Source organism: Gopherus flavomarginatus, chromosome 7 (assembly GCF_025201925.1).
Source record: "Gopherus flavomarginatus isolate rGopFla2 chromosome 7, rGopFla2.mat.asm, whole genome shotgun sequence".
Lineage (NCBI taxonomy): Eukaryota > Metazoa > Chordata > Testudines > Testudinidae > Gopherus > Gopherus flavomarginatus.
Genome location: NC_066623.1, coordinates 84050611 through 84077000, shown reverse-complemented (window position 1 = coordinate 84077000; position 26390 = coordinate 84050611). Strand labels below are relative to the sequence as shown.

The 26390-nt window shown below is 37.9% G+C and overlaps 1 protein-coding gene across 16 annotated transcripts in view; it reads right to left on the bottom strand.

Annotated features, from left to right (window-relative positions):
* ZNF644 (zinc finger protein 644) overlaps nucleotides 1-26390 on the bottom strand; it is an 80705-nt gene that overhangs the window by 8278 nt on the left and 46037 nt on the right. For 12 of the 16 annotated variants that reach the window (XR_007775453.1, XM_050962102.1, XM_050962105.1 and 9 more), the window contains 3 exons: nucleotides 7355-10398; nucleotides 6545-7150; nucleotides 3909-4031 (listed from right to left, as the gene is read on the bottom strand). The exons of 1 other annotated variant lie outside the window; for it this stretch is intronic. Coding sequence is in view for 14 of the 15 variants with exons in the window: in XM_050962102.1 (XP_050818059.1) it covers nucleotides 3909-4031; nucleotides 6545-7150; nucleotides 7355-10367 (3742 nt within the window). In the remaining variant the exon portion in view is untranslated. Of the gene's footprint in view, nucleotides 1-3908; nucleotides 4032-6544; nucleotides 7151-7354; nucleotides 10399-12738; nucleotides 12825-26390 lie in introns of those variants that run through there. 3 more of the 16 variants (XM_050962110.1, XM_050962112.1, XM_050962109.1) reach the window with 3 other exon arrangements.

Genomic DNA, 26390 nt, shown 5'->3' with positions numbered 1-26390 from the left:
AATAAGTGTGCAACTACACAACGACTTAAATTTGTGCTTCCTGCTAATCCACAGTCCCCAAAACAGGAATATTCTTTACTTCAAGTGCTGAAGCAAGGTCCGTTCTTACTAGGACTTCATTATTTTTGCTACAGAACATTTACTAGTATACTAAACTCAGGCAAGACTACAATTAAGTGATATATGTTATCATTAAATTGTATTTGTTTGCTTACTTGCTAATTGGCCACATTCAAATCATTTGCAATGTCTCTCCCAGTCATTAGGGCAAATTTGTAGGGTTTAACTATACATCAAAATATTTTTATCTACAGTAATTTTTATGCCAGGGAACTTTATTGTGTATTCCTCAAGATATTAATACATTTTCTTAAGTACTGCTTGATCAATTATGGATGTAAGACTGCAGAATAAAGACTTCCATTGTATTTCTTGCTCCTCCTCCTAGCTCCAAGGCCACTTCCCTTGTTACATGCCTCACTGCAGCAGTACAGCAGAGAGCAGTAGCAGAGAAAGCATACGTTATTTTCAGGAGAGCCAAAGGAACGGTAGGTCGGTAAAGACAAAAGATAGGTGGAAATGTCAGGGTGCAAGAGAGATCAAAGAATCTTAGGGGACAAAGAGAAATTTGCGGAGGTCAAGGAGAGAGAAATGGGGGACTCTGGAAGATAAGACCTTAATAGGGAAAAACCAAGTGGAGAAAGATGTATTTTGAAGATGGTGAAGAGGTATGTCCTTAAAGTGACAGCGTGAAAGAGAAAACCTCTCATCTGCTCTGCAAAACACCAGAAGTGGACAGCAGTCCACTAACCCTTTCACCAAAATAGGTAGGAGGAAGAAAACTAGCATCTGTTGGGCATGAGGGATTAAAGCCAATCATGCAAACCTGTGTTGTACAGCCTGAAAACTTGCACTAACTTCTGGAACCAGTCCAAAGTTAAATGTAGAATTTCACAAGCAAATTGGGTAACTGTGCACACAAATGCACCTAGGTCCTTTATGCACATAATTACAGTGAACAGTGGACCCATATTGCATAAATTAAGTTTGCAATTACACACTAAACTTAGCATAGCCAATGCCCTAACAAATCTTGGCCTTGCTTGAAGATTTGTTCCTTGAACTATTTTTCAAATATTGGCAGCCATATTTCATATTTTTTCTTGTTAAATCATAACAAGTGGCGGCATAATATTCCTGTATTTTCTCAGCATGCAAAATTTGGTTGCATACCCTGTAAGTTACTGGTTGTGAAACAGCATGGAATCTACTAGAAAAGTGATGTTGTAATAGTTAATATTGAAAATACGCATAGTCAAAGTAGTGAGAAAAACATTAAATTGCCTAAAAGAAGGGTACTTAAGCTAATGCAGCCCTAGGAAAGTTTTCATTTCTGCTTCAATGACTTGCATAGATGATTCTATTCTTTTATCCAATGCCAAAGTATAAACAGTTCCCATAATAACTGCCACATCACATAAGAATTACAGCAATCATGTATGCATACAATTATGTAATTAGAGCAAGGACCTGGCACAAGTACTGAACTAATAAAGAATTTCTCTGATTAATATTTCTTTACAAAGATGTAAGGAAGTAAAAGAGTAAGTTCAGGGCTTTTTTAAAATAGGAAAAATTACTAGATACTCAATGCCTTTACACAGTTTAGAAGCTGAGGTCAATGAATTTCAGGGCTGAAGACCCCATATAATAATTTCTCTAAAACATAGTCATCTTCATCTAACAAGACAAGAAGAACTGGGATCTTCCCAATATAGGAGATGCTCAGTAATACCTGCACTCACACAGAGCCATCTCTTCTCACGTCTCAGAAAAATAGTAAGAGCACAGTGCTTGTAGTGTGGTATTATATCACTAAGACCTCATCCTATACAATGTACAACAGTGTAGATGATTTACTGGTACACTATGAATTATCAGTTAATTAAAACCACAATTTTCAAAGTACATTTTGTGATCCATTATCCTAGCTTTGTTTATTCGCTTACCAATTGACAAAAGTCACTAATTTGCAAAGGTCTCCAAGTCACTAGTGAAAACTAGCAGCATTCTAGTATCAGTTACTGGGGATAAAAGTAATACTAAATACTGATTATGTATTCTAACATAATTCAATCTTCCTATACATCATTTTTGAGACATCCAACCCATGGATTTCCTCTAGCTGGTTTAATGTATCTCCTCTCTGTGACTAGATTCAAATTCTGCACTTAAAAATTAAGTTTCTAGCTCTTCCAGATGAGAAGAAAAACTTACAAATGGGCAAATATAAATGAAGAACTACTCATACAGAATTATCACTGTAAGTTTGCAGACAGCCTGAAACAGCTCTAAAAAACATGAACTGCCCTCCATCTCACAGGTGTTATATAATAAATCATAAGAATAATACCACCTAGCTTTTATATAGAACTTTTCATAAGTAATCTCAAAGGACTTCATTAAGTGAGTACCATCTCCGTTTTATAGATTGGGAAACGGAGGCACAGAATGACCTGCTCAGTGTTACCAAACCAGCGACTCCTGTTAACTTTTAAGTCTAATAAAAATATTTTAAAAGCAATAATTTCCAGCAACTTACATATGCAGTTGTACACCTATCTTGCACAATTATCATAATTTTATGCATAAACTGAATAAAAGCAGTAGCAAAGAGTCCAAAATCTCAAAAACAGCAGTGATGGTAAAGCCCGGTGCATCATCTTTTCCCCACTGAGTGACATGGCAAACAGTAACCTTAACAACAAAGTTAATTATTATGTAAGAGCTAGATTCTACCATGCAGTCTTTGATCAAACCTCCCATTGTTATCAGTGGGAGATCCACTGTGAATCACGGGTAGCACACAACTCAACCTTCATAGACTCTGCCTACAGACTAGAATTAAAAACGTATCTTGGCCCTCTTCACAGAAAGTTTGACATCCCTGCTTTACATATGACTTGTACTTCATATAACTAGCAAGATCTATGGCTAAGAAAATGGAACACTACTTTTACCAAAGTTTTCTTTTTCCTGTGCTTGTTTCTTCTTTATGGAGTGACAGACAGCTGCCTTCCCCAGTTACTTAGTATTTCTATTTCATGCTCTCCACCTCCCAATTTCCTTGATATCTTCCCCTTCTGCTCCGCAACCCTCATTCTGCCTCCTACTGTAGACCATACAGATTCAGATCACACTGACTTCAGTGATATTTCATGTAGCCACAAGGGGGTTACCTGCAGAAAGCCAGCTGCAGAACCAGGCCCCCGGATAATATTCCGGATCACAACATAAAACGGTAAGGGACACCAACCTGAAATCTAGTTTATTTTAATATGAATGATTTAAAAGTAGTGTCAGGACAGTACTACACTCACCCCATAGTACCACTACCAAATTATTTTCGCTTTGTGAACCACCAACACCAACAGAGAAAATTGTGAAACTGACTATAGACAAAGTGCTGTCAGATGCATAGACTGAAAAATTAGTTATTTTTCGCTCATCTATTTCAACTGTAGTACTCTTAAGGGCTATTTGTAATAGTAAGTAGGTAAAAAGTGTTTGGACAGGCATGATTTTTTAAAGCTGTCATATCCCTTTCATAAAAAAACAAATAGCTATTTTGATTTTGGGGTGAAGAATGAAAGTTGCTCAGCTTGCAGCTTTGTTTACATACCTGAAATGCTGGACCAAAATGAGTGAGTAAGAATGAAAAACAAACATGAAAAATGGACAACAGCAACGCCTATATGTTTACAAGTTGCTGAAGTTCAATTTCTTAATTAAACTTGTTTACCAGAGAAAGCGTCAAAATTCATTTGGATTAACATATAAGTTTGTGCAGTCTGATGAGGAAAATGCATCATACACAAACTTGCTTTTACATCTGTAACAAAACATACCTGTCCCAGTCAAAAGTCCAGCACTCTTCTTTCGTGCATAAGCGCGTAAGTGGTTGGACAGACTAACAGCACTTGTAAACGTCGTATTGCAATGCACACACGTTCTAAGCTTCACAGGCATACCTATCATTCAAAAGAAAACTATAATCCAGTTCTCTCTTCAAAAAATGAAATTCTCAAAGCGTTGTAAAAAGTTTTCTGTAATAAAGATGTTTAAAATATATTCACTGCATTGATGCAATCGTTTAGTATATTAGAAGGATCCAAATTAACCATTATTAGTTTTGCATGTAGCGTTTAGAGCCAAACCATGTTATTTTGAAAGAAAAGAGGGGTAAACCTTGAACCCCCAAGCTTCTCTGGATTTAACACCTATTATCACTTTCCTGCAGATCTCCACAGTATGCAGATCATTTCCTAACCCCAAAATACAATCCTGTGATTTGAATAGCACAAATCTGTTGAGAAGTTTCAAAGCCTGCAACATTCCCAATAAAGAGAATTAAAAAGTCTAGTTGACAAAGTGGTAATTAAAGTGTTTTACCCACAAGACTGTAAAAGGCTCACTACTAAATTAGGCTGCTGATGAAGGCTGGGAGAAAAGGTGGTAAAACACACCACTGAACAGCTGTTAGACAAAACATTTTATTCAGTGCATTTTATGTTCATTACTTTGGATGCGCAATCAATAATGAAAGTTAATGATTTGAAGTTTTTTGCTAAAATCTTTGTGCTAAATAAATGATCAACAAACTAACATCTTATTTATCACAGGAAAGAAAACATAGTGAAACAATACTAAACTCCTCACTAACCAGACAAAGAAACCATTATAATTGGTTTCTTCTCAAATTTACTGTGATACTACATCAAAGTGCTTCCCTTCCCTTTGTCAAAAATACATTATCTTGGTCAATGATGTCAACTAATATTATAGAAAACTTAAAATATGTTAGTTTAAAAATGTCTAGAGCTATTATGTTGGAAAACTTCTGTCTGCAGGATAGAAAGAATCCTATAATCCAGCAGCCCACAGAAGAAAGACTGCTTTTCAGGCAAATCACAGAACGAGAATACCTGGTTGGTAGACAATTTTTTAAATTGGAATTGTATTAAAGATATTTGAAATAACTTAATTTTTGCTTGATAAGCAACTTATGGTTATAGAGATTTTCTTTTCTTTTTAACTCAACAGTCACAGGGAGTTAGTTGTCAAATTCTATTATCTTAGCCACAGCTAGCTCAAGGGCTTTGTTTATAACTATTAGTATTATGCAAGTATATGTTGATTTTCACTTAATTTTTCAGTACAGCCAAATAGATACCATCTAACATTCAGAAGTGAATGTATTAAATTTGGCAAGCTATACTTCAGTATGTTTTTCCAAAATATAGTGAAATCTGTCAAAGAGACAATTCCCTTATTAGGCAACTTCCTGTGTGAAGAGACCACTAAAAATACCCAAATGTACTGAATATAATTCTGTTTCACCTTTGTTAGGCCAAATTAGAAAGTCACCTTTGTTAAGAAACTGATTTTTCTCAGACAATTGTGTGGTCACTTAAGACAGATTTTACTGCACAGGCAAGTTATTTTTTAAAAAGGCAAACACACAGGTGAACAAGCATTGAGCACTGCCAGATATGCTATACTGTACTGGAATATTGGCAAGAGAACCAGCAAAACAAAAAACTGTTAAGGAAATAAAATAAGAACCGATACTTCAGTATCTAGGATATTGCAGTACCAGAAAGCGGTGTCCAAACTAGGAGCAGAAACAGACTAGCTAGAAATTCTGTTTACACAAAGGCATTATCAAAGGATACTAGTAGAGTTTCCCTAATCAATGGAAACAGATTTTATTGCAAGAGCTGCGTTAAGAACATTGTTCTAAAATGGGGCTAGAGACTATTGAGCAAGTAGTCAAAAATTACACAATTGTTTTATTAGCACAGTTCTCAGGGAAAAAAAATCTTTGCCCGCAACAGTCAGGGATTATGCGTTAGAACCCTGCTGGCAACCACTGTGTTCAAACAGAGCTGTAACTAGCACAGTTCTTCTCCCATGGTAGACAGGGCTAAAAGGAGAACAGCAGTTTCCCACATCAGCCACAATTATACAACAAACATGCATTAATTTATGCTGAAGAAGCATGTTTGCCTAAAATGTTGAAATTATTCAATAGTTGTTCATAGTTTTGAAATATTATGCCTTTGTAACATTGAGAATAGTTCTGTCAGCTTGCGTAAATGCTGTTTCTGTACAAGTTGGATTATTCTCTGGGAGGTCTAAAGGTTGCACCCAGCTACTTCAACTATTTTTGTTGAGGAGCAGCATATTTTGCTATCAAAGAGTGTACTTTTGTCTAACCTTTTCCTTAATTTCTGGCTCCTTTTAAATCACACCCCAACCACATGCCAAAAAAGAACTATTTTTTGTGCAAGAGAATTCACTAACGTTGGGCAAGTTACACTAGAAGTTTATTGCACTCTCTTTCCCCACTCAGTACTTTGCAAAGGAAACAAGAGTTAAATGAACTGTGTTCTAGGAAAAATATTCTACACCACAATAGGTTTGCTAATAAATGAAAGAACTCTTTGGAAGCATAGTTAGACAGCTATAAACAGCCTCTTACCTGACTGCATAGTCAAGTCCATTCGTTGCGGCTGATACATCAATGGACTGTCTTCATTTAATGGAAGAACACATTTCTGAACAAACCTCTTCCTTGCAGTTTGATTATGGATCTTTTGAGAAGAGATATCAGGATTCCTTTCTTCTCCTAACCTTTTATTTTTCAGAAGTTCTATCAGTGTAAGTGACTGATTTTTTTTTTCATCATGTAGTACTGTTTTTGTTTCATCACATTCATTTAGGAAACTCAGACCTTCTTCCTCCGATGCAGACACTGAAATATCTTCAGTCTTTAGGCCATTACGGTATGCTTCAAGAGGTATAACATTTTGAGATAAAAAGTCATCATTTGAAGCAAGTTTCTGAGCGACAAATGGTCTGGGAATAATACGGCGACTGTTCAATGCCTTTAGGATTTTTTCATATTTTTCTTCATTTTGCATCATCTCATTTAGAACACAGATTGGAGACTTGTGTGCATCCCACTTGGTTTTGCCAAGCCTTTTCAGGTGTCCTCGCACATGATTAGACAATCCAATTTTTGTATCAAACCAACCTCCACAGAGCTGGCATGTGTGTTCAGAAGAAGTTTCGGATTTCTCAATAGCTAAAGAGAGAAAATAATGATTTATCAATTTTTCCAAACATTTTTGAACACCTTAACTGTACTTAATGCTATAAACTTTTAATCATGAATACAAAAAAACCCCTTTTTTAAAGGAAAGAAAACATAATTCATCTTCTTTTATGATTAGCAGACCATTATATCCTCCTCTACCCCCCACTGCACACCCAAATTAAAAAATTGTACCTTTTCTAACTCGTTTAACAGGGGTTCCTGTTCCAGTTCTTTTGAAATGCTGCATTTTGTCACTTGTCGCTATCTGCTCCGGTGAAACAACATGGCGGGCTTCATAGCTTAATCCAGCTCTGTGAAGATGCCCACGAACATGATTAGACAATCCAACTCCTGTTTCAAATGTTGCTGGACAGTATGGACAGGACTTCTTCTCAAGTGATAAATCAGTCCAATGGAAAACTGAGTTGTGCTTTGGCAATGCTGTTCCTACGTTTTCTAAATTTTGAGGATCATGTAATTCATGCAGAAAGTTACTACTCTCTGCATCTTCATAATACTCAAAATAAAAACCATCATTCTGCTCATAATGAAGAGAGGATTTATCACCAGCTTCTTGATCCTCCATTTTACCTTTGAATAAAGGGAATAGGTTTACATGATCCTGATTAATATCACTGTAAGATTCATCCTCCATAGACTGTGCAGTGTAATCACATAGTTCAACATTATCCCATGAACTTTCATCCTCCGTTTCATAGCTGTCTTTTTTTTCAGCAGAGTTAAGTTTCTGTAAAACAACAACAGTCATTTTATGTAGAAAATCTGGATAGCAATCCAAATCATCTCCTGTAACAGAGCCTTCCCTCTTAGACTCTTTAACCACTCTTTTTACAGCTACACGCCTACGATCTTTATAGCCTTCTGGGCTTTTGGAATCAAGATTATGAGAATCCATCATAAAACAATTATTATGGGGACTATTTGATGATGAAAATAAATGTAAAGAACTAACAGAGCTGGACTCTTCCTTTTTAAAATGTAAAGGATAAGGATCACTAGATTTTTTAATCATCCTGTAGTTTTCATATTTGTGCCTATATAAATAATTACTGCTTGTTTTGACACTAGCTTTTTGTTTTGCTGCTTGATGGAAATATTTAGGTTTTTGGTCAATGCTATTTTTAATCAAAATAGTCTTGTTTGTAGAGTTTTGATTGCACACACTTACAGCTGACTGTGAAACGCTTTTCCGAGCCTTCTGTATCCTGTGGGGTCTCCTGTGAAGTTTCGCAAAGTTACTGGATTGTGAAGCTGAGCCAAATGATCTTTTTACATCTTGCTTTAGAACAGAATTCTTTGGAAATGTAGATGATTGTTTGATCAAATGTTTAGTTCTGCTACCAAAATCTAAAGGTTCTTCAATTATGCTGCTTTTCCTTTTTTCTAATCTAAGATGGCTACCAAATGGATCAATGCACGATGTTGGATGCAAGTATTCCATGTGTTTTTTTAAAATGCTTCTCGCTGATGTAGTAAATGGACACATTTTGCACATATATGTGGTTGACTTTTTTGATGAGCCTACATATGGATCTTTCACTGAAGTCTTTTTCTGTGTTTTTCTCTGGGAGATATCACTACTGATAATTGAACACTTCACTACTGCTCCATGAGCAATCCCTCTATGGCATTCCAGTTCATTTTCTGTCACAGCCATGAAATTGCATTCCTCACAACAGTAATATCTTTTATCCTTTTCATGGGTTTTAGCATGTTGCACAAATGTTTTGGGACAATTGGTACCAAATACACATTGTGGACACTGTAATCGTGCACTTCTACCCTCATCCTGGAGTTCTTTCAACTCCCGGATTTCTTCCATCAGTTTCTGCCTTCTTTCCTGGTGAATTATCATGTGCTTAAGAAGTGAATTACGATCTCGAAATGTCCGTCCACATTCCCTACATGCATAGGGTCTTGGAACATTGAGATGACGGAAGTGACTGTTCCCATCCAAATGATACATCATATGCCTATGCAGGTGTTTCTTCTCCCTAAAATTCACATTGCACTTTGTACAAGGATAAAACGATGGCTCATCAGTACTAAAAGTAGATGGTGATTCTGAATCATTCTGTTCACATTTGTTTTTTAAAGTACTAGAAAGAAAAGTGCTAGTGTGAACTGGAGAAGTATCTTCTGCACATTTGTTAGTAGGACTATAAATCAATTGTTGAATAGCATCAACAGCTTCTAACTCCTCATCTGTTGATTCAGGCTTCACTTTTGTTAATGCATATTTCTGTGGTTCCACTACTTCTAGATCCTCACTCTGCTCTAAATAGTCAACATTTAGTAATTTTGATTTACTGGGAATATAATCTGTATCATCAAAACAGTCCTCTGTATAACGTGTTATCTTGCTAACATCCATTTTTCTTTTTCTCTTTTTCTCTAGACTTACTTTACAGTGAACTGGAGACTTCTCTATTGTTTCTTCATTTGTCATAAGAAACTGTATAAACTCTTTTTGTGGATCCCAGTTTGTATCATTTCCTGATCTGAAACCACCTGTACCTGAGGAATTTCCTGTTAATGTATTGACACAATCATCGTCTACTAGTAAACTTTTGCTATCCTCACACACTTCTACTTGGCTTATTAAAGTGCTATCTGATTTCACACTATTTCCTATAGATTTCTGTGTATCACAACCAACTGAAGCAGAGGTAGGTAGATTTTTAATGGAATGAGTCAGGTTCTTAGCCTGTGCTACATCAGGTAACAAAAATAACACTTGGTGTTGACTTGATTTCTGTGTTGTACTCTTTGCAGGCAACTGGAGATCATGTACCACTGGCAAAGTTAAGCAGGAATCTGTATGACCCACAGGTTGTCCAGTGGTTAATGAAACACTGCCTTTATTCATAATGGAAGTTTTAGTTAAGGTGGAGTGTGAAACTGGTCCATTAACAGCAGTTCCTTTAGGCAAGATAAAGTTTTCGGTAGAAACAGTAGGAGCACCAGTATGTATAAACAGAGACTTCTGGCCTCCACTTAAGGCTTTTTCAGATCTGTCCCTTGACAGCTCTTCCGGCAGAGTCAATATATTGTTTTTCTGAAATGATGTTTCACTCTCTTGTGGTTTAGGAATGCCACTTTCTCCCTCGGAGATGAAATTGCTGTCATCTAGGAATCCTTCTTTAGCACCAGTAATCTCAGTATTTATCTTTGAATCATCCATATTGCTGGTCTGTCTACTAAGCACATTTATACTAAAAATAAAAAGAAATACAGTAGTTAGACATGCACAGAAATAGCTGATAAAAACAGTTTTAAACTGATATTATTTCTGAAGCAATGTGCTGTATTATGATTAGCTGTTTGAAGCTGAAAAATCATTTTGACTGTGTTAAAAACAGTTCAGTCTTTTCATTTAGGAGATTCAGTGCAGACTTGTTTTCTATATTAACTTGAAAAACAAAGTGAATCTAATGCTCCTCTCCCCCTAATTTGTGCAACGTTAAAGTTGCAAGATAAAGCATTAAAAACAAACAAAGTTCAAAAAGTTAAGTTTGAGATAACAAGATTAACGTAGCCACATTACACAGCCGGTATACTTTATGATATATTAACATTAACATTTTCTAAGGAAAAGAAATAGTATTTCCTACGTATTTGCAATGGGCAGGCAGTAACCTTAATTTGTGGAATTTCCAAAAGTGCTTACAACCTGATCTTGCAGCCTTAACATCATTTCCCCCTTCTAATGTCCTACAGTTTGTATTTGTTTAAAAGGGGAACTATGGTGGAAACTGGAAGTAATTGGCTTCTGCAGCTTAACACCAGCAGAACTTTTAAGGCCCCCAGTCCTGCAAACACACATTCTTAACTTTACTATGGGGAGTAGTTCCAGTGGAACTATTCACAATAGTAAAGTGGTTGTAGAATCAGGGCCTAAATACCTTGTTCCATATCTGTTGGGTGTGCATACCTTACAAACTTCACTGGCTTTGCACTTGTCAATTCACAGAAATTTTCTATTATATTCAGCGTGTAGTTTTTAATGGTTAGATCTTAATTACTCTATATACTCGTTCATAAGCTGAATATTTTTGGTAAAGAAGTGAGGCATCAAAGAGCAGGGGGTTGGCTTATAAACAGGTCTACATGTGGCCATGGTTTGCCATTTCCAGCCAACGGGAGCTGCAGGAAGTGGCGCCACTTCCCACAGCTCCTATTGACTGGGAACAGCGAACCGCAGCCAAGGGAGCTGAGGGGCTCCAGGCCTGCAGTTGCTCCAGGTAAACAAAACATCCCGACTCGCCAGCGGCTTACCCTGTTGGGCCGGGAGACAAAGTTTTCCAACCCCTGAAATACAGGGTCGGCTTATGAAAGGGTCATACAGCTTTTGCTATTTTTACCTATCCATTGGGGGGGGGGGACGGGTGGGCTTATAAACGTACGGGCTAATGAACAAGTATATACGGTAAATCAAAACTAACTTTACTACAAAGTAAGAGCAACAGTGCTTAATGAGGATATTTGCAGGTAATTATTTAAAAAAAACAGAAAAAAGGATCTTCACTAGTTTGATGTCTCCCTCTCCCCCAAATTGTCCGCCAGTCATCTATTTATACAATATTTAATCTCCTGATTAAAAAATGAACTAGTACATGCAGGTAAAAAGGGCAGGAAAGTATTAACAACACAAAACTACTGAAAGTACAATTTATAAGTACATTAATGTGGATTACAAAGCCAACGGAGAGTTCATTTTTAGCTGTTTACTATAAAACATTCTAATCTACACATTAGTGGTTACAGATGTAAAACTACAGTTGGAAAAGAATAAAGGCTTCCAAGATCACGATGTTAGAATCATTTCAATGAATTTGCATCATCAGAAAATCAAAAGCTCCCTTTAGCATCTGCAGAGTTAATCAAGAGAACTTGTTCTGTATCTGAAAGCATCACCCACTTCAAGGTGTTTGTCACAACAGATCTGACACTTACTAGCGAACAATTTATTAAAACCTTTGTTCTGGTGGTCAAGGAACTCCCCAGTACCAGAAAGAAGAAAACAAAAACCTAATTCTAGTCTATGAGCATTGATATAAAACATGGAAAAGCACACTGAGTATATAGACAGACCTGGGTTACCTGAATCAGTTAATGAATTTAAATATGTTTTGCAAGAAAGAGGAGAAGTTGGGTGTCCGTCTTTCACTACTTCCTTATGCTACATAAGTTCACCTGAAAGATTTTTCTCTCCTTCCTCCACATCCTTCCTCCTCAACCCCAAAAATATTTTTTCTTTTACTTGGTTTAACATTAGGATTTCCAATCCCATTTAGAATAGAACACTGTGGCAACTGGAGAGCAAGTGTAATATGACATCTCAAGGGTACAAAAAGTGAAAGTTAAGCAACAGAAAGGGAGAGTGAATTTTAAAGGTGTATCAAACAGGGCACCCAAAACTTGAGGCAGCCAAATTACCAAGCACTTTTGAAAATTTTGATCTTTGTTATCTGTTTGTTGTTAAACACCTATATAACTTCAATTACTAATTAACATTTTGAATAAAGAAAGCCTCTATTAAAGTCATCACCTACACTCCTTCAATTAAAGCACCACAACAAATATTCCTGGCTCCTCCCAATGGTCCTTCAACAAAACCCAGGAAGACCACACCTGACATCCCTTTTTCTTAAAATTAAAATTAAAAATAGAAATCAAGCAGTAAGTTAAAGAAAGCACACTTTCGTCTTATTAACAAATCAAAAACTAGTAAAATGGACCCACAGTGTCTTATTTAAAAAAAAAATCCTTTATAGTTCACTCTAAAGACAATCTCCTCCTCCTAACACAAAGCCAGCCAATGCCAGGCCTCATGGAAATACAGCTGCTATACTGCTTATATTGAAGCCAATTTACAGAGAAGGAAAACCACAGATTTACCAAGCCACACTTAATTTTCTCCCTCTCCGCCCCACAACACTTTTTTACTATCTTATTTTCCTGGCGCAGTTATTCTTCTAAAAACTAAACTGGGCTAAAGAGTGTGAAGAAGAAATGATAATACAAGTACTGCTGTATAATGAAAATAGCTTTAATTACATGCAATATATATCAAAAGCTTCTCTTCATTGTATCAATATTCAGAACAATTCCATTTAAGTAATACAGTATTACTCATATCAGTGTGCAGTTACAAATACATGAAGTATACATTAATGACAGAACATTGTTTAAACAGATTTATGCTATATCCTTAAGTAAACCTAACTAGACAAATCATCAATTTTTAATCCTTCTATTTCTCCAATTTTCAAAATTCTATTAAATGTTGAGATTAGCAAATTTCCACAGTAATTAAAAGACTTATAATAAGATCATATTCAATGTTATCACCCTAAAATGGTGATAATGCAGCACCCAGCAGGAGTCTTTACATCACATACACAAGTTAAAAATGGGTAGCACAAACATGCACTAAAAAGCAATAGTGCAAATGTCAGTTAAAAGAAAAGCAAACTCTAAGGATGCTCCACAGTTTCCCTGTCAAATTTCTCATGGAATAAGTATAAAATATTGAACTCTCAATCATATCATGTTATTCAATCATTCTGAAATAGAGTTTAGAGATTTCATCTTTTTTAGTTATTTATTCTGAAAAGATTTGTATTTTTTTCATCTTATATTCACAGAGGTAGACAAACGTATGTTCAGTCAATTTGAGAGCCTATATTAGTTTTTCTCAACAGGAAGCAATGTTGCTAACGAAGTGGTAAATTCAGTGTTAATGAGTGGCTTCACTGTTACCACCTCTTGAAGTAAAACCTTCCATGTTCCATGTTCTACCCATCTGTTCTGGTGTTAGGGGTTCAGAGAAAGAACAGACGCTTCCCATTTAAAGCTACTTCATTGGTACCCCCCGAACAGCAGGGTGGCAAACTGAGAATATCATGTCTGCTTGGAGATTGCAATCCTCATTATCAAAATGGTTTCCTGAAAACTTTCCACAGGTTTAGATGAAGACAAAGCCATACTGTTGCACACATGAAATTGTAAATGAATAAAGACTTTAGTAATCTATAGAGAGCATTTAATTTTATTAAAATTATGAAACATGGAAATATTACAATCCAACCACCTCCAGCTAGAAATTTATTTTAATGGTATGATGAACAACAGTTTAATTATATCAGATATTTTTATTTTTCATAAATTACTTCAGGTGTTATACGTTTATGAAGATTGACAATGAGTCAGAAGAGGCTCGATGAAGACTATCAAAACTGACAAGAGTCTTTCCACAGACTTCAGCAGGCTTTGGATCAGGCCCACAATGCATACTACTCCAACAATAAGATGTATCAGATCATTTTAAGTTAGTTGTAGCATTTTTCCACCTATGAACCAAGTGTTGGTGCCAATTAGCTGGCACCAAAGGATGAAGTAACTTTATGTTTGCAATTATTTTAAATGTCTTTTTGTGAGTGCATTGGGAGGCGGAGATTTGAGGCTGAAATTCAATACTTAAACCTATTGGATTATACTTGAATACTACAACATACAATCGCTTAGGGTCACCAGATGTCCTGATTTTAGAAGGACAGTCCCGATTTTTGGGTCTTTTTCTTATATAGGCTCCTATTACCCCCCACCTCCTGTCGTGATTTTTCACAAGTGCTGTCTGGTCACCCTACAATCGTCCACTCTGATATCCTGAAACGGATGCAATAAAACAATACGCAGGGTTAGACGGTTTTAATAGTGTTCTATCCTGAGCTTTCAATGTCCTTATTTTTAAGAGAATGTTTATGTTTGAACCTCAAGAAGAATAGTGACCTACTGAAGTGTAATCTGATCCAAGACACTTTCAAAACTAGGTGCATCAATAGAGCAATTAAGATTGAGCCAAGATTGTATATTATTCTTAACATGCAGTCATAGCACACATCTTAAAAAACTTCATGCTGTACACTGTACCATGAAAGCATAAAACAATACAAACTGATCCAAATGCACAGTAGTAACTTTTAAATATCCTTACTGTACTTGCACAGCACTAGCCACTTCAATATGTCAGGATTTAAACAATCTATTTCTTTGTAAATGCTGAATGTATATAGTATCCCTCCTCTCCCCCCATGTTAAGCATTGTCTCTCTTTTTCTAAGATAGAGAGCTGAGCTAGTTTCAACTTTTTAAAAAAAGGTACGACTTCTGGCTAAAATCTTGTATAACAAGTCATTTAGATTGCAGCAATGCCTAAAATATGCTATGATTTTACAAACACAGAATGACACAGTCCCTGCCTTGAAGAGCTTACACAATATATACCTGCAATATCTGGCTAATAAAGACTGATAAATTACTAGAGCAGTGCTATCATCCAACTGTATATAAGTACTGTGCCAAATTCAGTTACATTAGCAGAAGTCTGGAATAACTCTGCTGCTCCTAGCAATCTTACTCCAGATTTACACCAGCACAACTATTTATTGTATTGAGTTACTCAAGATTTGTCCTAGCGTAGCCAAGAGCAGAATATGATCCATTGCTCAGCTAACCGAAACAGTTTGTCCCCCCTACTTTATTTATAAATGGACATTTAAAAAAATAAAACCACTAATTCTTCTTAAATATCTTGTTTTCAGTATTTAACATAAAACATCTCATTTTCTGAAAAATTCTAATGAGTTCTGCAGCTATAACTGCCTGTAGCTAGATACCACAAGTCTTTTTAAAAAAAAGTGCAAAGGTCAGATCTGTCTTCAAGATGACAGATCATCACTTAAATGCCTCAAGCTAATCTTATTGTCTCAGAAATCTCAAACATCAGTATTTTTGCAAACTATCAGCACTTGCTATAACACCCTTACTACACTACATCTTGAGGTTACCACAGAAGAAATGAGGTGATAATTGCATATTAACATAATTATTCTGTAATCCCTCTGAGCAAGCTTCCTAGGTCACTCAGTGATTCAGATTAGATGCAACCTTCTTGTCATCAAATCTATGCTGTCCACTTTCTGTTCATTAATAATTCTTTTTGATAGAAAATGTACTTAATTCCATTCTTTTATGTACATTATTAATTGTATTTATTACAAGTAGGTTAATATTTCTTGAGTACTTATTTCATAACAATAACCTTTGCCATGTAATACTGTCACACACCAAATTATAATATTGCTCTCATTCAAGGCTAGTTCACTACGGAGCTAAATATATTATACTGTTGCCTGCTAGCACCATTATAGTTAGAGGCATGTCGATTTCTGTTATAACCCCTCTATTTTGTAGGCATTTGCAGCATACTCAAAAAAACACTGGAACTGAAAGAACAGGATTTAACCAAATTTGTAAAGAGTATAAAATGCTTTTCCACAGCTAATATAAATTTTCATGCAAAAGCTACAAGTAAAACATAAATGAGCTAAAACCATGGATCTTAAAGTCACATTAACATTAGACATTTTTAATAAGGCCATAGGGTTTGTTTGTTATTTTCTGAAACTCTGATTAAAAGGAACACTGGCAAGTAAGTGGCCCAAAAAATTGAGCCAATTTAAAGGTGAGCTAATTTTATTCATCCTGTTTATACAATATCAAAGAGAGAAAACAAGCCTTTCAGCATAGTTTTAACTCTATATAAGCCCAGCACACTGTTTTTTTTAAACAGACGTGCACAATCTTTTCACAGGAAATATGGATCCAACATTTAGCAACAGGAAAGGCATTTAAAACTCTGCACCAAGTTTTCACTTGTGCCTCTTTTGTCACCCAAGAGTGAAGCCTTGAAGAGAGAAGACTGCTGCCTAACGTGTATCAACTGACTATTTTGAATGTACTTACTAAAATGCATAATTTTACATACAGAAGCTTTCATAGAGTAACGGTCTCACACACACACAACCCTTATATGACTGGGAGACAAGATGGTAGAGCCAAAGCACAGCTTTTCATGAAATGAAGGACAGAAACGGAAATTTTAGACTGCTGGCTCTTTGGTTCTGGGATCAGACAGGACCACAATCAGGCTAGTGGACGGGTTCAGTAGCCATGCTGAAGAGGGGCCATTTGCAGCCAGAAAGCATAAGCCTGAAGACTATCATTGAAGACAGAAAAGTAAAGATAATGGGTGAGAGAAGAGAAAAAATGACCGAGATGAGGAGACACTGTTCTAGTCTGGAAGCTATTTTTGCCTAAAGAAAAAAGCATACAGGACAACTGGGGAGGAGGGAAGAGTCACAGCAGGCAAGAACTCATTACTTAGAGAATGAAATTAAAAAGATAGATAGGAAAAATAAAAAAATACAGGAGAGAAGAGAAGAATAAAAGATGCACAGTTTTTGGGTTGATATTTTGTGTTTTATATTTTCTCTCTATATACCATCTTGATCAAAGCAAAATTTGAGATGACAGGGAAAAAGAATGTTAACCTTATGCGAACAGGAGTCATTACTTCATATTGTTATAGCTGAGCATGTAAGAACTCATATTGTTTGAGGTGGGGTTGTTTCAATGAAGCTAATTGCCACGTCATGTTCAAGCACTGGTTTGGAACAAGATTGAAAGTTTAAGACCTTTTAAAAAATGAAAGGGCACAAAAAGAAACAGTTATGACGAGAAATTGGTATTAACGGGCCAACAGTCAGCCTGGAGGGAGACAGCCTGCTCCACCATCACTAACAATGCTAGCAGAAGTCAGTCAATCACCCAGCAAAACCCAAATGGTGTAAAGCAAGAACAAAATCACTTGACTTTAAGTGGATTTTTGTCTAATAATTCTGGATATTCATATTGTTGGATATATAACTGACTATAAGTTTTAGCTTGTGCTTCTGAAGGAACAGTTTAGCAGTTTCTGGTTCTCTGCCTTTTAGAGCAATTCTGACCGCTCCCTGAGAGAAATTTACTGTTCCTTATGTAAGGCTTCAAAGTGCTTTCTCCCCTTTTCTGCTTGTACTTGCAAAGCAGATTGTTGAGAGTGTGCTCCCATACTCACAGCATAGCACTATGGATCATACCATCTCCACTGTTTGTGGGCTTGCCTTGTTTAGAAACCCACATTTTACAGAATTCCAGTAAATGCAGATGTGACTTTGTTTAGCACATGGTCTGATCCTCTTCTCCCTTGGCTACTCATGCCGAATTTAATCAAACACACACAGAGCATTCATTTAATAAAGGAGTAATGGAGAAAGGCTCCTTTAAGCTCTGAACAAAATGCTCTCTTTTTAAAAAGAAAGAAAAAAACAGAGCACCAATGGTTCTTCCTGATATTTACATGGATCGATTGTTTTGAGTATAGTTACTAAAATGCATCGTCTCCAGGGTGACCAGATAGCAACTGTGAAAAAACAGGACAGGGGGTGGGGGTAATAGGGGCCTATATAAGAAAAAGACCCAAAAAACAGGACTGTCCCTATAAAAACGGGACATAGACTCATAGACTCTAGGACTGGAAGGGACCTCGAGAGGTCATCGAGTCCAGTCCCCTGCCCTTATGGCAGGACCAAATACTGTCTAGACCATCCCTAATAGACATTTATCTAACCTACTCTTAAATATCTCCAGAGATGGAGATTCCACAACTTCCCTAGGCAATCTATTCCAGTGTTTAACTACCCTGACAGTTAGGAACTTTTTCCTAATGTCCAATCTAAATCTCCCTTGCTGCAGTTTAAGCCCATTGCTTCTTGTTCTATCATTGGAGGCTAAGGTGAACAAGTTTTCTCCCTCCTCCTGATGACACCCTTTTAGATACCTGAAAACTGCTATCACGTCCCCTCTCAGTCTTCTCTTTTCCAAACTGAACAAACCCAATTGTTTCAGCCTTCCTTCATAGGTCATGTTCTCAAGATGTTTAATCATTCTTGTTGCTCTTCTCTGGACCCTCTCCAATTTCTCCACATCTTTCTTGAAATGTGGTGCCCAGAACTGGACACAATACTCCAGTTGAGGCCTAACCAGCACAGAGTAAAGCGGAAGAATGACTTCTCGTGTCTTGCTTACAACACACCGGTTAATGCATCCCAGAATCACGTTTGCTTTTTTTGCAACAGTATCACACTGTTGACTCATATTAAGCTTGTGGTCCACTATGACCCCTAGATCTCTTTCTGCCATACTCCTTCCTAGACAGTCTCTTCCCATTCTGTATGTGTGAAACTGATTGTTCCTTCCTAAGTGGAGCACTTTGCACTTATCTTTATTGAACTTCATCCTGTTTACCTCAGACTATTTCTCCAATTTGTCCAGACCATTCTGAGTTTTGACCCTGTCCTCCAAAGCAGTTGCAATCCCTCCCAGTTTGGTATCGTCTGCAAACTTAATAAGCATACTTTCTATGTCAACATCTAAATCGTTGATGAAGATATTGAACAGAGCCAGTCCCAAAACAGACCCCTGAGGAACCCCACTTGTTATACCTTTCCAGCAGGATTGGGAGCCATTAATAACTACTCTCCGAGTACAGTTATCCAGCCACTTATGCACCCACTTTATAGTAGCCCCATCTAATTTGTACTTTCCTAGTTTATCTATAAGAATATCATGCGAGACCGTATCAAATGCCTTACTAAAGTCTAGGTATATCACATCCACCGCTTCTCCCTTATCCACAAGGCTCGTTATCCTATCAAAGAATGCTATCAGATTAGTTTGACATGATTTGTTCTTTACAAATCCATGCTGGCTATTCCCTATCACCTTACCACCTTCCAAGTGTTTGCAGATGATTTCTTTAATTACTTGCTCCATTATCTTCCCTGGCACAGAAGTTAAACTAACTGGTCTGTAGTTTCCTGGGTTGTTTTTATTTCCCTTTTTATAGATGGGCATTAAATTTGCCCTTTTCCAGTCTTCTGGAATCTCCTCCGTCTCCCATGATTTCCCAAAGATAATAGCTAGAGGCTCAGCTACCTCCTCTATTAACTCCTTGAGTATTCTAGGATGCATTTCATCAGGCCCTGGTGACTTGCAGGCATCTAACTTTTCTAAGTGATTTTTTACTTGCTCTTTTTTTATTTTATCTTCTAAACCTACTCTCTTCCCGTAAGCATTCACTATATTAGACATTCCTTCAGACTTCTCAGTGAAGACCGAAAGAAAGAAGTCATTAAGCATCTCTGCCATTTCCAAGTCTCCCGTTACTGTTTCCCCCTCCTCACTGAGCAGTGGGCCTACCCTGTCCTTGGTCTTCCTCTTGCTTCTAATGTATTGATAAAAAGTCTTCTTGTTTCCCTTTATTCCCATAGCTAGTTTGAGTTCATTTTGTGCCTTTGCCTTTCTAATCTTGCCTCTGCATTCCTGTGTTATTTGCCTATATTCGTCCTTTGTAATCTGACCTAGTTTCCATTTTTTATATGACGCCTTTTTATTTTGTAGGTCACGCAAGACCTCGTGGTTAAGCCAAGGGTGTCTTTTGCCACATTTTCTATCTTTCCTAACCATCGGAATAGCTTGCTTTTGGGCCCTTAATAGCGTCCCTTTGAAAAACTGCCAACTCTCCTCAGTTGTTTTTCCCCTCAGTCTTGATTCCCATGGGACCTTACCTATCAGCTCTCTGAGCTTACCAAAATCCACCTTCCTGAAATCCATTGTCTCTATTTTGCTGTACTCCCTTCTACCCTTCCTTAGAATTGCAAACTCTATGATTTCATGATCACTTTCACCCAAGCTTCCTTCTACTTTCAAATTCTCAACGAGTTCCTCCCTATTTGTTAAAATCAAGTCTAGAGCAGCTTCCCCCCTAGTAGCTTTTTCAACTTTCTGAAATAAAAAGTTGTCTGCAATGCAGTCCAGGAACTTATTGGATAGTCTGTGCCCCGCGGTGTTATTTTCCCAATATATCTGGATAGTTGAAGTCCCCCATCACCACCAAATCTTGGGCTTTGGATGATTTTGCTAGTTGTTTGAAAAAAGCCTCATCCACCTCTTCCACCTGATTAGGTGGCCTGTAGTAGACTCCGGGCATGACATCACCCGTGTTTTTTACCCCTTTCAGCCTAACCCAGAGACTCTCAACACTTCCGTCTCCTATGTCCATCTCCACCTCAGTCCAAGTGTGTACATTTTTAATATATAAGGCAACATCTCCTCCCTTTTTCCCATCTATCCTTCCTGAGCAAACTATACCCATCCACACCAACATTCCAGTCATGTGTATTATCCCACCAAGTTTCAGTAATGCCAACAATGTCATCGTTGTATTTATTTATTAGCACTTCCAGTTCTTCCTGCTTATTACCCATATTTCTTGCATTTGTATATAGGCATCTAAGATACTGGTTTGATCTTGCCTCCCAGCTTTGCCCTGACCCTCCTTTCTCTCTGCCATTATAGCCCATGCTCCCTCCTGTTTCCGACCCATCTCCCAGGTTTTGTTCCCCGCTTACCTGTGGGGTTTGCTCACCTGTCCCCGTCGAACCTAGTTTAAAGCCCTCCTTACTAGGTTAGCCAGTCTGTGCGCAAATAAGGCCTTTCCCCTCCTCGAAAGGTGAACGCCATCTCTGCCTAGCAGTCCTTCCTCGAATAGCATCCCGTGGTCGAGGAAGCCAAAGCCCTCCTGGGGACACCATCTTCGCAGCCAGGCATTCACCTCCACGATGCATCTGTCTCTGCCCGGGCCCCTACCTTCGACAGGAAGAATCGAAGAGAATACCACCTGCGCTCCAAACTCCTTAACCCGTACTCCCAGAGCCCTGTAGTCACTCTTGATCTGCTCAGTGTCACACCTCACAGTATCATTTGTGCCCACATGGATGAGTAACATGGGGTAGTAGTCAGAAGGCCGGATAATCCTTGACAATGCCTCTGTAACATCTCGGATACGGGCTCCTGGCAGGCAGCATACCTCCCGGGATGTACGGTCAGGGCGACAGATGGGTGTCTCCGTCCCCCTCAGCAGAGAGTCTCCAACCACCACTACCCTACGTTTCTTACTATCAGTGGTGGCAGCAGACCTCCCAGCCTTAGGGGTACGAGGCTTCCCCTCCTTAACTGTTGGGGGTGATTCCTTCTCTCTTGTATCAAGAAGAGCATAACGGTTATCTATTACCACAGCAGGAGGGTTCGTAGCAGGGGTGGAGCACTGCCTGCTGCCAGAAGTAACCAGCTGCCAGTGTCCACCCTGAGCCATCTCCTCCTCCACTGGTGTGTCAGTAGTCCTGTGAACTGGGACAGCTACGTCAGCTGTCTCCACATGGATACTGTCCAGGAATTGCTCATGGATACGGATGCTCCTTAACCTAGCCACCTCTTCCTGTAGCTCTCCCACCTGCTGCCTGAGAGATTCCACCAGTAGGCACCTTTCACATTGGATGCCACCCCCAGCCTGGATACCAGTAAGTGGAAATTGCAAGTTACAGTCTTTGCAAACCCACACCAGAATCTGGGTAAAAGCATCCATGCTTCGGTGCTCTGTCTGGCTACAGGCGCAGGTGGAGGAGACAGAAGCAGTGCTGCCACAGGTGTTGTGGGTCCTCCTAACCATCGTAAGCCTCCCTCTGTCAAACTCTCTCAAATTCCCATCTGCAGCTCCCTGTCCGCTCTGCTCTGCTTTAAACAGAAAGGTTTTGGATGTGGCTTGGTTTATAGGTTCAGGGGACCAATGGGTCACAGATGAGACCGACAAGGGACCTCCACTCCCTTCCTACTCCCCTTCCAAACTCCCTTGCAAAACTCCGTTAGCAGCTCCTGTTCACATCTGGTCACCCTAATCATCTGACACACAGAAGTGTTCCTAAAAAGATCATTCAGGCCTTCTCTAGATGTTTTTCATTTGTTTTTATAAATTCACATTGTAGAGTTTTGAAACAAGTATGATTACTTGTTTGGAAACAATTCCAACCTAACTATCACTATAATGAAGTGCTAAAATTAAGTTTTCCAGGTAGTGTGGTATGGCACTACTCAAGTCAGAGAGCAGAAACCAAGTCCTTGTATCTGGCTCCTTGAGTCAGCAAGGGTTGAAAGTGCTCAAGAAGCAACATAGTTGCAGAAAGAAGGAAAATGGATAATTGTTCAAGTCATTCAACTGGGACAATAGATCTGTTAACACCGAGTGACTCTGAAATCTTGTAGTTGTTGTAACTTGGGTCCTTAAGACATATTCTGGCTTGCTGGAGGCAGTTTTCGCCGAGAGAAGGCTGTAATTATGCAAAGTGTTCACACTATTCCTTCTGTTGGAGATATGCTGGGGGTGATCACAACCCACAAAGTGGGTAGTACAGTCATTGCAGGGGTTTTGGCACGGCAGCCAGGAAATGTGTCTATTCAGTACACTACCAGGACTGCGTCAATTAGCAGAGTGTGAGAGATTAGACACCAAGCACAAAATAAAGCTGGCCCTGGTCAAACCATGACCAAAATTCAAACTGCTGCTGACCACTGGACTCCTCCCAAGGTGGAAATAATGTTTATCCTCACTAGGTGTTAATCCTTGCTGAAATGCAGTGGGCCTTGCTAGTGTGGAGAAGTGCAATTTACACCACCATCCAACAATCAGAGTATATCCAGCCCACTTTTGGATGTGTGATCTCTAGATTCAGAGAAGCATATCAAATGCATTTACTTGAATATGCACTCTTTCGTACCCGGGACATAAAAACTATCACATTACATTTAAGTACAGCAGAGTCTTCACAGTAATTAAGGTTAAAGATGAGCGATCAGGCAAATTACTTTACACCATATTTGACTGCACGATGATCCAAATTTCTACCAAAACTATTTCTAGAGCATGTCACCTTTGCATCTAATTCTGCAACAAAAGCATCACATCTTGATGTATTAAGTTAATAGAAAATGATAATCTCAAAGCACTTTTCAGATAGACAATGCCTTAAGACAACACTCTTGTGACGTACAGATATCATCTCCATCTTACAGAAAAGGAAACAGATTTTGCCTTGACCAAAGAAGGGGGTTGGCAAAGGAGAGGAGACTGCAACTAGATGTGATTTGGTAACCAAAATCCTTTGAACAAGACAGAAGGCATTAAAAGTCAGATAGTTTAAGAAACACAGAAAAAGTGATGGAGTGCAAACCCCGAAAGTTTCTGAGCTGGTAAAATACACCATATCCTCAGGCTCAGATCTTTCTGGAATGGCAAAATGGCTTTTCACTAACCAAACAACAAAAGAAATTCACCTTTCATTGAGGATATACATGTACAAATAAGAAGTCCCATGAATTTTTCTCTGTGCATCATTTTAAAATTAAAATATTTAAATAAGATAAACTAGTAATGAAAATGAAATCCCAGTTTCAAAAGTAGCACATCGACGCATATGGCAAAAATGTACTGTTAAAATATTGTTTCATGTATTATTCGTAGCAGTAGTCATGGATCAGGAACCCATTGGGCTATTAAAAAAATCGTATGATTTCATTATTAACGGTAAGACTTTTATAGTGAATTTAGTACCTATGAAAGATGCCTGATTGACAACACTGTAATCTGAATTCCTATTTTACTACAGCTTGGATGGCAACAGCGCAAGCTTCCCCAAGCCCCCAGAGTGTTCAATTCTGTTCTATCAGGGACCATCAGGTCTCCACATGTATTCAGTGCTTGATGACTCTACTGAGATTGCCAAAGAGTATCAATTGCTGGTGAATTTCACTAAAGCTATGGCTGCATTATAGAGCTTACAGCAGCGTAGCTATACCAATACAGCTGTGCTGCTGTAAGTTCTCCAATGTAGCCACTCTAAGCTGACGGGAGCTCTCTCCCATCAGCTTAGCTACTCCAGCCCCTGTGAGCGGTGGTAGCTATGTCAGCAGGAGAAGCTCTCCAGCCAACATAGCACTGTCCATATGGCGCTTATGTCAGTGTAACTTATGTCGCTCATGGGGGTGATTTATTCACACCCCTGAGTGACATAAGTTATGCTGACACAAGCTACAGTGTAGACATAGTCTAATTCTCACTAAGGACTGGGAGACCATATTTGAATCATTGAATTTTCTAAGCAGGCCATACATACAGCAATCAATGCAAGAGGAATGAGTGCTTCTATAAATGGCAAGATAGATGTCTGGAAATAGTATTCTTGAAAGCATTTTTAATTAAAACATATAAAGAGTGGTTTCTTTAGAAAACTTGGAATATTTTGTCTTACAAAGAAAATATTGACTTTTGGTCCTTATTCATTCATAAGTAGTAAGAGACATGGTATAATCATGAGTTTATAACACTAAGTCTCAGTATTTGGTGATTTTCTTAAAGCCTCAGTAGTTGGACTGCATGAAAATCTTGATATTTGAATGCTTAGGATTGGTAATACTGAAGAACATATCCTCATCCTCTTGGGACCATAAACTGGTAACCAAATTAGCTGTAACACAGAAAACTACTTCTAAAAGCCTGAAAAGAGAAAATCTAGCTGTTAAGTACGGCTAAAGCAGCTTTTTCACAATAAGTACAATTGCTTTAAATTTTCTCCAGGAAACTCTCAACAAAGTCAGAGCCTTTAAAGTTTTACTGTAAAAAGAATTAATTCTTTTCAACTTAAGCATGTATTCTGTATGCCCCATTAAGAAAATCAAATTATTTGTAAAGGTAAGAGAGCCTCAAGCTAATCAACACTATGGATTCAGTTTAGAAACTCCAGAAACAGGAAATTTGCTCATCTGCACTGAAACTTGTTTAATATGCACCTTTGTCACATGACTATCTTCAAAATGAATATATTTTTGCAGTGGCAAATAACCAGCAGTTTCCTCTAGCTGTGATTCAACACTCATTAAAGCTGTTAAGTTTTTGCTTATTACATACTCAGTTTTAGCGTTTCATTTACTATTGCAGATACATCTGTTTAGTATAAATTTCAATAATTTAAAAGCCACATTAATAGATTACAGAACACGAAGCCCATATGTTATACAAAGCTTCCATTCCTCAGATAATTTTTTTTTTTTTTTTTTTTTAATACCGAGAGCTGGATTTTTGTGGGGTATTTGTCAGCAACTGATCACCATCACAAACCAGCAAAAGAAATTAAGAATTCCAGTTCTCTCAAGAAAACAATATACCCCAAACAAGTATAATACAGTGTTCAAGACCATACAGACTATCTAAGGTCAGAGAGGTTATGTACATTTGGGGGAGAACTGGTAGAGAGGGGACACACATATTTTAGTTTGATTTTTTGAGTCCTGAAATAAAGTGCTATTTTCCAGGACACAGTATATCCCAGCCATTCTTCCAGCTGCTCTGTGTCAGTGCTCTCTCCTTAATGTCT